The following is a 13519-nucleotide window of genomic DNA, read 5'->3' on the forward strand; positions in this document are numbered from 1 at the left end:
TTCTTTTTTTTAATGTTGATTTTTAGTTTTCCTTATAACATTCTTTATTAATATCAAATCGGAAATAGAAAGTTACAACAACATAGAAGAGATCTTATAAATAAATATGTATATATGAATTACATATTCTGTAAAACAAAAAATTCTGAAATCACAAACAAGATGCAAGAAACTAAATTAATCATCGCTGTATATCCTTATGACTTGTTGTTGATTTGGAGTTGCCCTAAGCTAGGAACATAAGAGCACACAAGGGGGCGACAATATAGGCGTGGAGTATATCCATCTTTGTCAGGTTTCCCGAGATTCCTAGCCTCTCCGACATTCACAGATTTGAAGTATCCATCCTGTCCAATTATGTAGGCTGTTTGGTTGCGACATGTCTCATTTCCTTTATCTTCGTCTAGATCGAAAACCACAGCAACTTTAATCTCCTCATCAATGAAGAAACTCCCAGCTCGAGGATTAACGCTAAAACCCGAGACCGAACTCAAAAACTTACTCCACACGACAGCATCGGGATCAATCTTATTTGTAACACAAATCTCCAGTACGTCACAAATTCCCCAGCTTTGATGTAATACCGCGAGCTGCTCTTCTCCGACACAAGACAGAGACACAAAATTATCTGCCTCATAAGAGCGAATCGGAAGAGGCAGACGCGGTCCAAATGTTTCTCTAGTAAAATCAAACGAGAGTAGAAAATCCTCAACCTTTCTTCGACCAACTTTTAATTTCTTCTCTTGAGCTAAGAAATATGCATTTCCCTTCAAAGACATGCCGCGTTGATGAGACTCTATATCCCAGTCGGGAGTTAGATGAAAAGCCTTCCACGAATCGGTTCGAAAACTGAAGACTTCATAGCCAAAAACTTGGTTTCTGCCTTCATAATCAGCAAAGATCCTCAAGATTTTGTGGTTACGGTCCTTGTCATATCCGAGAGCATACCTGTCTAACCTGTGGAAACTGTCTCTGGGTTGGATCCACCTAGTCTGCCCCAGATAAGGATTCCATACCACAAGCCTTGAGTTGTCCTTGAGAACGCATAGCAATAAACCGTCACAGTGAAAGACATTCGATATCTCGATTTTGTCAAGTATACCTACTTGCTTTATAGATGGATGAACGAACTCTTCATCGTTTCCAATTCCTTGGAGATTGAATCTCATCGAGCAAACCCTATAATCCATCATAATGAATCCCAAAAACTGCTTCCTTACTGCTGCTGCTTTACCAACAATCCGATTTTTGGATAAAGAGTTCCACTTTTTGCAAGTGGATCGCAACGCGCTCAGAGATGTCAATGGAACCTTAGGGAGTATCTCTTCTACCACATCCCCAGGAAGTTCAGACATTGTCGTCATTCTTCCAAGTTCCATAAAACAGCTGCAATGAAAAAGATAAAATTAACTTGAGAGAGATTATGAGTGTTTAGTGAGAGACGGGAAGCCAAGCAAATCCAAACACGCTATTCAGGTTATTAGGAAAAATCGGAAAAAACAAGTCAATATGCACGAAGCAAAAACTGGGAAAAGTACAAAACTTTAGCAGTATCACAGAATCCGAGTTCAAAGCAATGTTTTTTTTTTAAGAAGAAGAAGAAATTTAACAAAAACAAGCAACCTCACAAGCAGACAAGCTGGTGGATCATCTGATCTTGAAATAGGTCATCCCAGCGAAAACAGCATTAAAAGAAAAAAATGTTCCAGGAATGAAGCAAGCATAAGAAGGTGAAAATAAGAGAGGGGAACACAAGGATCTGGTACCAGTATAGAGCAGATCGGCGATGAGAAGACGTAGGAAGCTTAGAACGGCGAATCTACGGCTGTGAGGCGCGGCGGATTAGGGTTTGGTAATGGATTTTGCTTTATTTCCCCCCCCTCTCTTTTTTTTTTCTTCTTAATTCTCAAAGTATGATTCCCAAAGAAAGATCCTTTTTTTTTTGTTTTTTAAACCCCATGGACCAAAAAATAACAATATAAAAATGTGGACTCCAAACCAAAGATCCTTTTAAATCTGACTCGTCTAACCCAAATCCTCGTACGGAATAATATCTCCCTCGTCGGGACCATTTTCACAACAGATATTATTATTATTTAAATCAGTTATCTTACTTTGTAGTTTGTACACATACAGTATGTATAAAATATACAACCCATTATTTTTTTTTATTTTTTGCGGCATACATTATTTATTATTATTATGTATGACTAACAACCCATTATATAAAGGGTGTTTTACAAGAATAACACTTTATCCGATAAAATAAAAAAATTAAGAATATATTATAGCACTATATATTCTGTATTAATTAAGTAACTAACCTAAAGGGTGATGGTATTGGTCTCGGCAACGGCGATAGCTCCGGTGACCGCAATGTTGGCGCCTCGGCGGTGATGGGAGACGGACGTGGTGGTTCCTTTTCTAAAGGTAAAACTATATTATTACACATTATATACAATATGGACAGAGACAACAACAGAGTATAAAATCATGAATTCTCTTTATTTGTGTGATTAAGACATCCCACACACACAATTATATAAAATATTACGGTCGTAACAGTTGGGCACGTTGACAAGTGAAACAACACAACTATGAACTATCGATGTATCTAACACATGTACACCCACTAATATACACACCCTATGTCTGTCGGAGTAGAACGAGGTGATAAATTAACAGCGTATTGACTACGGGTCTACGTCTAGTAACTGGTGATCAGTTTGTATACAATTCATGAATGATGTATTCTCTCTCTTATCGTTAGATTAGTTTAATCGTAATATACAAGAAGATCCCAAGAAGATATGCTTCCTTTTGTTTATTGCGCTGCCGCAGCTATGTAGGCCTTGTTTGGGCCTTGCATTATGTAAAGGTAGGATATTCGAAACGATGTTCTTAAAAAGACATGGCTAAATTATATATGGAAGGAGACGTTTCTGAAACGTGCCGTTGCACTATATTATATTGAAAGGAGTTGAAAAAAAAGTCGGTTGTTCATTGTTTCATTTTAGATCGTGTGTTTAGTATAATATATTTTGGATGATTACAGAACTAGCGGAAATTTTGATTCCTATGCATATTTATGTACTTCATTTTTTTTTTCGTGATAGCACATACCACTTGCATGTCTTTATTTAATAAAATAACAAAAATGGAGAAAAATATTCACTTTTTAAATCATGAATTAAAAGACACAACAACAAATGAAATAGAAAAGACTGTACAACTTGATCGATTCTTGTTTTTGACAATAAAACATACGCCTATAATACTTTTAAAAAAAAAAAAAAAAAATCCTTTAAGAAGAAAGAAACCCTAATTATATTGTCTTGCCTTCTTCTCTCCTCCGCATCACCTATATATTCATCACCACCGCCGTTCCTATATCAAAGAAAACAAAAGAATATACAAGGAAAAATAACAACGACATAATTAAAAAATAGAACAATTAACGTCCATGCACATTCGCATCATATATTAGATAGCTTCAGAGATAAAACAATACTTAATAAGTTCTTAAACGTCCAACCAAATGTCCAAATAGCATAAATAAGATAAAACACATTCACGCAAACGGCTGGCATTATTAATTGTTCAACATAGATATGGATAGATAGGGCCGTGGGATAACTAGAGAGAGAGAGTCGTAAAACGACTAGTTCAGGCTCTTCACTTCAACTGTCTCGCAGATTTGTCTTCAAGATATGCATCCAAGAGCGCGAGTTTTCCTGGAACTAGAGTTTTTTTCTTCTTTGATGCATCCCTAACGTTTAGCCATTCTTGGACGAGTGATTCATGGAGAGCACCATGAAATTCCAGAATGCCCATCACCTGTTGTTATACGACCAAAACGTATATATATATTACAAATTAAACTATATATGTATAAAATAAAAATAAGTTAACCCACCAAAAATGATATACTGTAATCACTACTTATACCTGAACAAATCTTGGTGGGTCTTCGAGAAATGTGTCCTCCAAATGCCCAATCATAGTCACCTGGTCGAAGCCAAAACGTGTGAGAATATTTCCATAGCGCTCAAAATAGTTTGCGAAGTTGTCTGAAAAGTGAAACCATTACTATGAGTCTTTGAAATAGTTACAAAATAAATAGTATGCACAAACAAAATAATAATATATGAGTAGACAAAAAAAAACAACAACAAAAATATATATGTAGAAATTTATTTATACCTCCTCCTAGTGCGAGCATCGACTCAAACACCTCCGCCGCAATCTCGTCACGTGTTGCGACCTCTTTGTAACGTCCCCTATATATGCCAAACGCCACACACACACACAAAGTAACCAAAAAGAAAAAATAATAAGTCATGAACCAAAATATTCTATATAATAAATTAATGAAAACATAGTAAACTGATTATAACATTATGGCATTGAGTTCAGCATCCAGTTTTGGTGTTTTTTTCCCATCGGCAGAACTCAAAAACTTCCGAATCTATAGAAAAAAAAAACAAAGAAAAAGAGAAGAAGAACCAATTAGCATATTAAAATTTAAAAGAAAAGACTAATAAAAAAATAACGAAGAAAAGAGAAATGTATAACCTCCTCTTGTCTAGCATCCATTTTTTCTTCTTTCAAATGTTTTTTTTTTTCAAGTGTAAAACATAAAAGAATCACACCACCATCTAATATTTTATACTAGTTCACATTTACCTAGGTTTAAAGTTTAAAAAAACAAGTTACTATTTACTATGGCAACACAAGATAATCAATATTAAGAGTCTTAGTGGTTGTAACCACTCTAAATACTCTGATTATAAAGTTTCAGTTTTGGAAATATATGTTGAACTCTAACATCATTTTAAGAAAACAAATATGGTCCAAAAAGATTCTTTGATGATGCATGTATTTGTAAATGTTTTTCTCAAGAGAAAGAGAGAGTATATGAGTGTTTGGTAAGAAACCTCCAAAACTTTAATTGTTGTTTTCTAGTTTAGAAAACTTATTTATGGACTTCTCAGCCAATGAGGGAATACATTAATAACCCCATTGCAATTCGTGCTATAAGAGGAAGTGAGGAACCATGTTCCTTGGTATAAACATATATCCTCTTTCTTTCAATTATTACAACTTTACAAGTTGTGTTTTCCATCAAACAAATTTACCTAGAGAAAATTTGTAAAAACGTCTAATTAAGACGTACGGTTGTTAATGAAGACTTCGTATGCTTATGCAGCTAAACACGGCTATGCATTACAAGTAATTGAAGCAAATAAGGTATTTACATCTTTAAAATTACTAACCAGTATGCTTATGTACATTAATTTTTGTAGAAGAAGAAATAAGAGACGAATATTAATTCCTACATCGTTTCTTTTTCATATTTTTTTTCTTACAATATTGTATGATTCGTTATTTATGAATCCTACTAATATAATGTAAAAGAAATATAACTAATATATAACAGAATCGAAATTATGAAAACTAATAGGTCGTATATATTCTTAGTTACGTCATGATGAATTTATCCATCTTTACCAACGTGTAAGATTGAATATAGTACAACTAAAGTTATTTTCGGACGTTTACATGAAAACCTAAACTAAAATGGTATTGTTGTTAAATATGCATATGTATATACTGTAGTATAATATTTCAACAGCTTATAATTTTATCAAATTATATATATACACGGGCCATGCTAGGTCCGGATGGAAAGCCACAGCCAACTGAGACCGGATCCGGAACCGTGAGGAAATATGCCAATTAGGCTCACTGCAATTCAAAGTAAATAACGAACATCACGCTCATATAACTTGAATGACGAATTTATGGAGAAGTAAGGCATCAAGCCACCAGTCTACGAACAAGATTCGGAAGAGTGGGTTTATAAAAGCTCTTAAGGGATAATATATATTATAGAACTTTGGAGAGGGCATAGACTCTTTAGTATTACTGCTCGAAACTATACAGTTGTGTACTTCCATTTTTGAGATCAATAACTCTTTCATTTTTGTTTTCCCACTAATCTTGTTCAATATCTATTACTTTGAATTTCATCTCGACAAAAGTCTAGACTAGAAAAATCAAATAAATTCTTGAGTGTTCGGACCTTGTATCTACATGTAATATAATGGAAACCTTGTCAAAGTTTATAAAGTTTTCATATTTAATAAGAGATATTTCTCAAAATAAGTAAAAAATGATAAAAGTTTTATTGTTTTTGGGTATCCTAATAAAAATATCATAATAACTCGAAATACTAAAAGAATTTTCAAAAGAAAATCGAACGGAATTATGCAAGTATTCAGGTCTAGTTGTTGTTGTTATCATCATCATTGATGGTGTGTTAATGAGCTTTAAAATTGTGCACAGTCTTGTTGTATTCTACCAACCCTTATTAAATGATAAAACATGTTCAACTTCACAAGCATTTTTGAAACAAGTCCATTATTTTATTTGGGTCGTATTAGACTTTTCGTGGAATATACTAAAAGACTCTAAGAGAACCCATCAAGCCAATTCGGTATCCGGTGGTTGGTTAAGATTTAAGAGTGAATCAGAATATTATTTAAAGAAAAATTTAAAAAAAAAAGGAAAAAAAAGAATATTATTTAAAGGATTATTATTTTGAAGAATCTGGTTTGTAAATCTTCTCTTTTACTTTATTTTTTTGGAGTTTCACATGTTTTGCAAACAGAACAATGCAACATAAATATCATTGGAATAAGACGATCGCAATCAATCCATGTAAGTATTTTAACGCTTAAAGTTAACTCAAGACGGTAGACATAAATACAGAATTTTTTGTTTCTTTTACCAATACAGAATAATTAAAGGTGATGTTTCAGTCTTAAACTACTAGTAGTACACTTCCCCAACAAGTTGTAAATTTTAAGTATATATGCATATCAGCATATGCATAAGCTCTATTTCTCTCTCTCTCACCGATCAATCAATCGTCTAAGTAGTAGTATGAGCCCGCAGCTTTTTGCTCCTTGTCCTTGGTAGACTCTAACTTGTTGATCCTTGGCCTGAAGTTTGTTGGATCTCGTCTGAATGTGATGTTCAGGTGCTGCAAAGGACAAGACCTTAGTTCGAAGGAGATTGATTCATAACAACACAAAAAGGTCTTAAAGAGTGTTAGTTAGATTACCGATAAGAAGAGGTTCATTCCGCTGAGCAGCGACTGTGGTGAGTGAGCAATACACTTGACAGCTGGCTGTCCTTCATACACAATGACTCGGTCCGCAAGATACGTCGCCATTATAAAGTCATGCTCCACAATAAACGCTGTTTTCTTTGCATGCAGGATGAACCGTTTTATCACCTTTGAAGCTGCGATCCGCTGCTCTGAGTCCAAATGCGCACTTGGCTCATCGATCAGATAGATATCAGCAGGCTTCCCGAGGCATAGAGTAATGGCAACCCTCTGCTTCTCTCCACCCGACAGGGTTTTTACCACTTGATCCAACAACGGCTCAATCTGAAGCGGTCTTATTACATCTGACACAAACTGAGGATGCATATATGCATCACGAATCTTATCATGTAACAACTGTCTCACTGTACACTCGCGCTTCGAGTCATTCCCTTGCGGTTTGTACGACACATTAAACTCTGGCATATCCGAGTCTACACCCTCTTCACGTGGGAATGCGCCTGCCTGCATTAGGATACACATATCATTCCTTCAACGTCTAACCACAATAAGCAGAGAAAACAAAGCAAATAAATTTTACCAGCATCCGGATGAAGGTCGTTTTCCCTGTACCATTCTCTCCGAGCATTACAATTATCTGAGAGTCTGTGAACTCCCCTTCCATCACTTCCAGCTTGAAACCTCCAAGTTGCTTACTCATGTTTGGGTATTTGTATCTTGCATAGGACTTCACTTCTTCATCAGTCTCTTGTGTAGTATCAGAAACCTTGGAAGGAGAAGAAAAAATCATATAAGTCACAAGACTCACAAATGACAACCACTTTTCTTGGAGGCCACTGAAAAAAGCTTTACCCTGAAGGTCAGAGATTCATCCCTGAAACGCAAGTTTTCTGTGGGGATAAACCCGGCCAAGAACACGTTGATTCCTTCTCTGACAGAAAAGGGTAGAGTCACGACACCATATGCTCCTGGTTTCCCATACAAACAGCAAACGAAATCCGAGAGATAGTCAAGGACGCTGAGGTCGTGCTCCACAACAATTACGTAGCTACAACAACAAAAAGGCGAAGTCAGTAAAAGCAGCATGCATCTTATTCTGGTAAATAAACTCAAATTAAAGGAGTTCAGAAGATGAGAAAATCAAACCTGTCATGCCTGAGGAGCGAGCGTATAACTTGAGCAGCTTTGAGTCTCTGCCTCACATCGAGGTAACTAGATGGTTCATCAAACATGTATATATCAGCCTTCTTTACGAAAACTGCAGCAATCGCAAACCTCTGCAGCTCCCCACCAGAGACCTGTCTTGCTTCACGCTCCAGGATCTGGTTCAACTCCATATCATCACAAATCTCTTCCATCAGTCCTCTCTCGTCCAGCTTCTCAAGCATCTTCCCAAGATTACCTCGAACAACTTCTTTAATGTGGTCGACATGTTGTGGTTTTATAGCAGTCTGTCATACATAGAAGTGGCATCAGACTCGCTTTGTGAGCTGCTTCCTAAAGAATAAATATCAAGAATAGTTTACACCATATACCTTTAGATTCTCTTCTACGACTCGGATGAAATAGCTTTGAAGTTCTGACCCGCGGAAGTGAGTCAAAATATCTTCCCAGTCAGGAGGGTTCTGCGCAAGAGGTAGTAGAATAATCAATCATACATAAACTACAGAGTAGAAACATCCTATAATAAGGGGTAGAGAAAGTTGAGAGAGTCTATAGTTACATTAAATTTGCCAAGATTTGGTTTGAGTTTTCCAGCCAAAATTTTGAGAGCAGTAGACTTTCCAATACCGTTTGTTCCAACCAACCCAAGGACTTGCCCTGGCCTTGGAACTGGAAGCCTGCAAGACGAGATATATCTCAAGAGTCTTAAAGACTGATAATAAAACAGATTCCACAAGGAAAAAAAAGATATATGTAGCTAACCTGTGCAATTTAAAACCATTAGCCCCGTATCGATGTGTTGTATCTTTCTCCAAGTCCTTAGGAAGATTGATAATCTGAATAGCTTCAAACGGGCATTTCTGTGCACAAACAAATCTCACTCAGTGTCCAACTAACTAGAGGGAGACACAATGATTCAATGTAAAAAAGATAGAGCCTAGGCATAAGTACCTTCACACAGATACCACATCCTATACACAGCGCCTCTGACAAGAAAGCAGTCTTGGAGGTAGGAGCAACCTCGATACAAAGTTTCCCTAGAGAAACCAAAATTTAAAGGCATAAAAAAATATGTTCTGTATGTAACAAGTGTATCATAGACAACACAGCCCGAGGAAAAAGTACCAGTCTTGACAACAGGACAGCTCTTCTTACACTCCTGGCGGCATTTCTTGGGCTTGCACCGGTCCTCACTCACGATAGCGATTCGGGTCAATCGATCTGCCATCTCTCGACAAGGATACTACATTCACATGATACAAAAACAAAAATTCTACATTTTTATCTGTCTCACGTCTATGAGGTAATAAAAAAAGGGGAAGCCTTTATCGGACGTTGCTTAGGGAAATCATCCATGGAGATAAAAAATAAGTAGATACATACAATAACAGAGCTAAATCGACAAGTGAGAACAGGATATGCAATTAAGGGTAAAACCAACAGGAAGAGCTCATAAACTAGAGAACCAAACCACATAAAGAGTGTAGCAGAATCAAGCAAAAGAAAGAAAAAAAAGACTAGTAAATGGATCTCGAAACAAGAGGGAATAAGAAGAAGAAGAAGAAGAAGAAGAAGAAGAAGAAGAAGAAGAAGAAGAAGAAGAAGAAGAAAAGGATCTCGTACAACAAATGTGGCGATGAAGGTGGCGAAATCAACGGCGACGGTGGGAACGGCACTTAAGCAGGCTAGGGCTTACAAAGGATTTGTCTTTTTCCCTCTTTTCTCTCTATTGTAAATTCTCAAAAATGTTTTGTGATGATATGCTTTGTGGACCTGTGTTGATACACAGAAGAAAACATTAAAATTTTGTGGACTCCCAAACAAAAAAAAAAAAAAAAAGGAAATTATGGATTTGCTGACTAATATATGGACTTCTCAGCCAATGAGAATAGAGAATAGAGAATAATATCCACATTGCAACTCGTGCGATAAAAGAGGGGGCCATTCCTTGATATAAACAATTTATCACTTTTCTTTCATTATTACAAAAAAATTTACAGCTGGTGTTTTCCATTATATAAAGGAGATAAATTGTAAACAAAAATGTCTAATATAAGTATAATTAGCTAATCCAGACGACCAAAAAAAAAAAGTTAATCCTAGAAATGATTTGTATATTAATCATAAGCATATATTGTTTCATTGAAATATATTTAAACACACCACTTGAAATAAGACATGATTTATATTGACTTTTTAAATAAAACAAATTTGCTTTCCACTTAATAAAAAAATATGAATAGGGAGGGCACTAACTGACGTCAATTTACCAAAAAAAAAATATGAAAGTTTTAATAATGAACAAAATAAAAATTAGTCATCATTTGTCACAATTTTGATATTTAAAGTGAAGGCTATATATATCCTGAACATGGCTGGGAAATTTTATTAAATGTTTCCGAAAGAAGTATTGTGGTCTTCAAAATAAGACAAACGAAGACATATCTTTGTTCTTAGCTCCTAAGCAAGTTGACGTGAACAGCTGAGACGAAGCTAAAACATGCAAAAGCTGAATTCATTTATAAACTGCAAACACACATATTAATAAATTACTATCATTTGTCTCTTGTTCAGACGAGACATGCAAGAAGCTAATTAAATTAATCATGGCTCTCTATCATTGTGCCTGGTTGGTTGATTTGGAGTTGCACTAAGGTAGGAACATATGAGCAGACAAGGGGGCGACTATATATGCGTTGAGTATATCCATCTTTGTCAGGTATCCCGAGATTCCGAGCCTCTCCAATATTCACAGATTTGAAGTATCCATCCTCTCCAATTATGTAGGCTGTTTGGTTGCGACATGTCTCATTTCTTTTATCTCCGTCTAGATCGAAAATCACAGCAACTTTGATCTCCTCGTCAATGAAGAAACTCCCAGCTAGAGGATTAACGCTAAAATCAGAGACCGAACTCAAAAACTCGCTCCACGAGACAGCCCCGGGATCAATCTTATTTGTAACCCAAATCTCCACAACGTCACTAATCTCCCAGCTTTGATGTAACACTGCGAGCTGCTCTTCTCCCACACAAGACAGAGACACAAAATAATCTGCCTCGTCAGATTGCAACGGAAGAGGCAGACGCGGTCCAAATCTTTCTCTAGTAAAATCAAATGCGAGTAGAATATCCTCAACCTTTCCTCCACCAACTGTTATTTTCTTCTCTTGAGCTAAGAAATATGTGTTTCCCTTCAAAGACACGCCACGTTGATGGGACTCTATATCCCAGTCGGGAGTTAGACAGAAAGCCTTCCACGAATCAGTTCGAAAACTATAGACTTCATAACCAGAAACTTGGTTTCTGCCTTCATAATCAGCAAAGACCCTCAAGATTTTGTGGTTACGGTCCTTGTCATATCCGAGAGCATACCTGTCTAACTTGTGGAAACTGTCTCTTGGTTGGATCCACCTAGTCTGCCCCAGATAATGATTCCATACCACAAGCCTTGAGTTGTCCTTGAGAACGCATAGCAATAAACCGTCACAGTGAAAGACTTTAGATACCTCGATTTGGTCAAGTATATCTACTTGCTTTATTGATGGATCAACGAACTCTCCGTCGTTTCGGATGCCTTGAAGATCGAATCTCATCGAGCAAACCTTGTAATCCATCATAATGAATCCCAAAAACTGCTTCCTCACGGCTGCAAAAACTCTGTATTTGGATAAAGAGTTCCACTTTTTGCAAGTTGAACGCACCGCCCTCAGAGACGTCAATGGAACTCTAGGGAGTATCTCATTTACCACATCCTCAGGAAGTTCAGACATTGTCGTCATTCGTCCAAATTCCAAACCAAAAGATAAAAAACAGCTGGAGAGGAAAATAGATAATTAATTAGGAGTGACTAGTGAGTGTGTATAACTTTGAGAGAGATTATGAGTGTTTATTAGTGAGAAACGAAAAAGGGAGACTCATCAAAGATTCAAGAAGATGATAGAATCAAACCTGTGAGGGGACTGAGAAGCGAGCGTATAGCTTGAGCAGCTGAATTGAAAGTGGGCGATGGTGGTGATGTTAAGTGCTGAATCCGTAACGCCAAATTAGTATGGAAAACACAGGTTTTAGGGATAGATTTTTAACGTTTGTTAGCTATGGGTTGGTCTCTTTTTCTTCTCTATATAATACTAGAAGATTCGCAAAATATATTTAAAGAACATTAAAATTTTGGTGTCTACAAATTAAACAAAACAGTTAAAAGGAAACTTTGGATTTTTCTGACATATTTTATGGACTAATACAGAATAATATCCCCATAGCAATTCTTGCTAAGAGGGACAATTCCTTCCTTGATAGAAACCGTTATCCTTTTTTCAATTATTACAAATTTACAACTGGTCTTTTCCTTCCAAAACAAATTTATATGGAGAAATTTGTAAAATGTCTAATTTATCCTAATGAATTTACTTTACATAAACTAACTAAAATAATTTTGTTTGTATATTTAGGCCAGTCTAATTGTAGTGGACCAGACTCAAGAGATGAATGACAATGTGGTCCTAAAGAAGGTGGGGAGTGTTGATGATTGAACTTCCCGTTTAAAGTGGGGAAGCAAGCACGATCACGATTGTTGGTTGGTGCGATGTGGCGTCGAGGGTAGGCATGACCACGGTTACGGTTAATGCGGTTATGGTTAAATAACCACCGGTTGACGGTTATAATTTTTTTTAACCGTGATCTTAACCATTTGATATACGGTTAAGACGGTTACGGTTATATGCGGTTACGGTTAATTACGGTTAAATACGGTTACGGTTATTTGATTATTATTATAATGTTAACATTGGAGGCAAAATTATATATTTTTAACCTTTATAATAATAATAAAATAATATATGATTAAAAATAGTTTAGTATGAAATGTTTTGATAACTTACAAGTTCAACTTGTTGTATCGCTTTTAATAACGTGAAAATCTTATCCAAACATTCAATGTGTCTTTTCATTGTATATAATTATAGTTACAATTTATTTTTAAAATTTTAAATATTCGGTTAATCATGCGGTTAACCTTACGGTTTATAACGGTTAAACAGCGGTTTATTACGGTTACGGTTAATTAACGGTTACGGTTAGTATTTTTTTATAACTGTAACTAATTTATTTATACGGTTAACGGTTACGATTTTTAACCATTGTAAACGGTTACGGTCCGGTTACGGTTTACCGTAAAAGTAAATTAGTTACGGTTAAAAAATAATAATAACCGTAACCGTTAAC

At 35.9% G+C, this 13519-nt stretch overlaps 4 protein-coding genes across 5 annotated transcripts; all 4 read right to left on the reverse strand.

The window, feature by feature from the left end:
* Positions 1-70: 70 nt before the first annotated feature.
* On the reverse strand, positions 71-1992 carry LOC17892827 (F-box/kelch-repeat protein At3g13680). Its single transcript, XM_006297792.2, has 2 exons — positions 1767-1992; positions 71-1386 (listed from the first exon to the last, which is right to left on the reverse strand). Exon 2 carries the CDS (start codon positions 1377-1379, stop codon positions 198-200), a length of 1182 nt encoding a protein of 393 aa, XP_006297854.1. The 5' UTR covers positions 1380-1386; positions 1767-1992; the 3' UTR covers positions 71-197.
* Positions 1993-3454: 1462 nt separating this feature from the next.
* Positions 3455-4614, reverse strand: LOC111831655. The gene is made up of 5 exons (XM_023786692.1): positions 4576-4614; positions 4398-4468; positions 4204-4280; positions 3949-4070; positions 3455-3837 (listed from the first exon to the last, which is right to left on the reverse strand). Exons 1-5 carry the CDS (start codon positions 4594-4596, stop codon positions 3676-3678), a joined length of 453 nt encoding a protein of 150 aa, XP_023642460.1. The 5' UTR covers positions 4597-4614; the 3' UTR covers positions 3455-3675.
* Positions 4615-6708: 2094 nt separating this feature from the next.
* LOC17892230 (ABC transporter E family member 1) lies at positions 6709-10038 on the reverse strand. Of its 2 annotated transcripts, none has more exons than XM_006296627.2 (11): positions 9923-10038; positions 9425-9542; positions 9251-9336; positions 9062-9159; positions 8859-8976; positions 8671-8760; positions 8282-8586; positions 7988-8183; positions 7716-7901; positions 7130-7639; positions 6709-7048 (listed from the first exon to the last, which is right to left on the reverse strand). In XM_006296627.2, exons 2-11 carry the CDS (start codon positions 9525-9527, stop codon positions 6929-6931), a joined length of 1812 nt encoding a protein of 603 aa, XP_006296689.1. In that variant the 5' UTR covers positions 9528-9542; positions 9923-10038; the 3' UTR covers positions 6709-6928. The 2 variants fall into 2 exon arrangements, with proteins under 2 accessions (XP_006296689.1, XP_023642724.1); XM_023786956.1 differs by lacking the exon at positions 9923-10038 and adding an exon at positions 9683-9916.
* Positions 10039-10793: 755 nt separating this feature from the next.
* On the reverse strand, positions 10794-12316 carry LOC17892621 (F-box/kelch-repeat protein At3g13680). The gene is made up of 2 exons (XM_006297800.2): positions 12248-12316; positions 10794-12112 (listed from the first exon to the last, which is right to left on the reverse strand). Exon 2 carries the CDS (start codon positions 12076-12078, stop codon positions 10900-10902), a length of 1179 nt encoding a protein of 392 aa, XP_006297862.1. The 5' UTR covers positions 12079-12112; positions 12248-12316; the 3' UTR covers positions 10794-10899.
* Positions 12317-13519: the final 1203 nt, after the last annotated feature.

This window comes from Capsella rubella, unplaced genomic scaffold, assembly GCF_000375325.1.
Source record: "Capsella rubella cultivar Monte Gargano unplaced genomic scaffold, Caprub1_0 scaffold_3, whole genome shotgun sequence".
Taxonomy (NCBI): domain Eukaryota; kingdom Viridiplantae; phylum Streptophyta; class Magnoliopsida; order Brassicales; family Brassicaceae; genus Capsella; species Capsella rubella.

Excerpts from the sequence above, each read along its gene's own strand:
- LOC17892827 (XM_006297792.2), bottom strand. The coding sequence starts at position 1,379 with ATGGAACTTGGAAGAATGACGACAATGTCTGAACTTCCTGGGGATGTG.
- LOC111831655 (XM_023786692.1), bottom strand. The coding sequence starts at position 4,596 with ATGGATGCTAGACAAGAGGAG. Across the intron at positions 4,071-4,203 it reads GATGCTCGCACTAGGAGGAG|ACAACTTCGCAAACTATTTT; the intron begins GTATAAATAAAT and ends TTCACTTTTCAG. Across the intron at positions 3,838-3,948 it reads ACCCACCAAGATTTGTTCAG|GTGATGGGCATTCTGGAATT; the intron begins GTATAAGTAGTG and ends GTATAACAACAG.
- LOC17892230 (XM_023786956.1), bottom strand. The coding sequence starts at position 9,775 with ATGTGGTTTGGTTCTCTAGTTTATGAGCTCTTCCTGTTGGTTTTACCC. Across the intron at positions 8,977-9,061 it reads AATGGTTTTAAATTGCACAG|GCTTCCAGTTCCAAGGCCAG; the intron begins GTTAGCTACATA and ends CTCGTCTTGCAG. Across the intron at positions 7,049-7,129 it reads GAATGAACCTCTTCTTATCG|CACCTGAACATCACATTCAG; the intron begins GTAATCTAACTA and ends TGTCCTTTGCAG.
- LOC17892621 (XM_006297800.2), bottom strand. The coding sequence starts at position 12,078 with ATGACGACAATGTCTGAACTTCCTGAGGATGTGGTAAATGAGATACTC.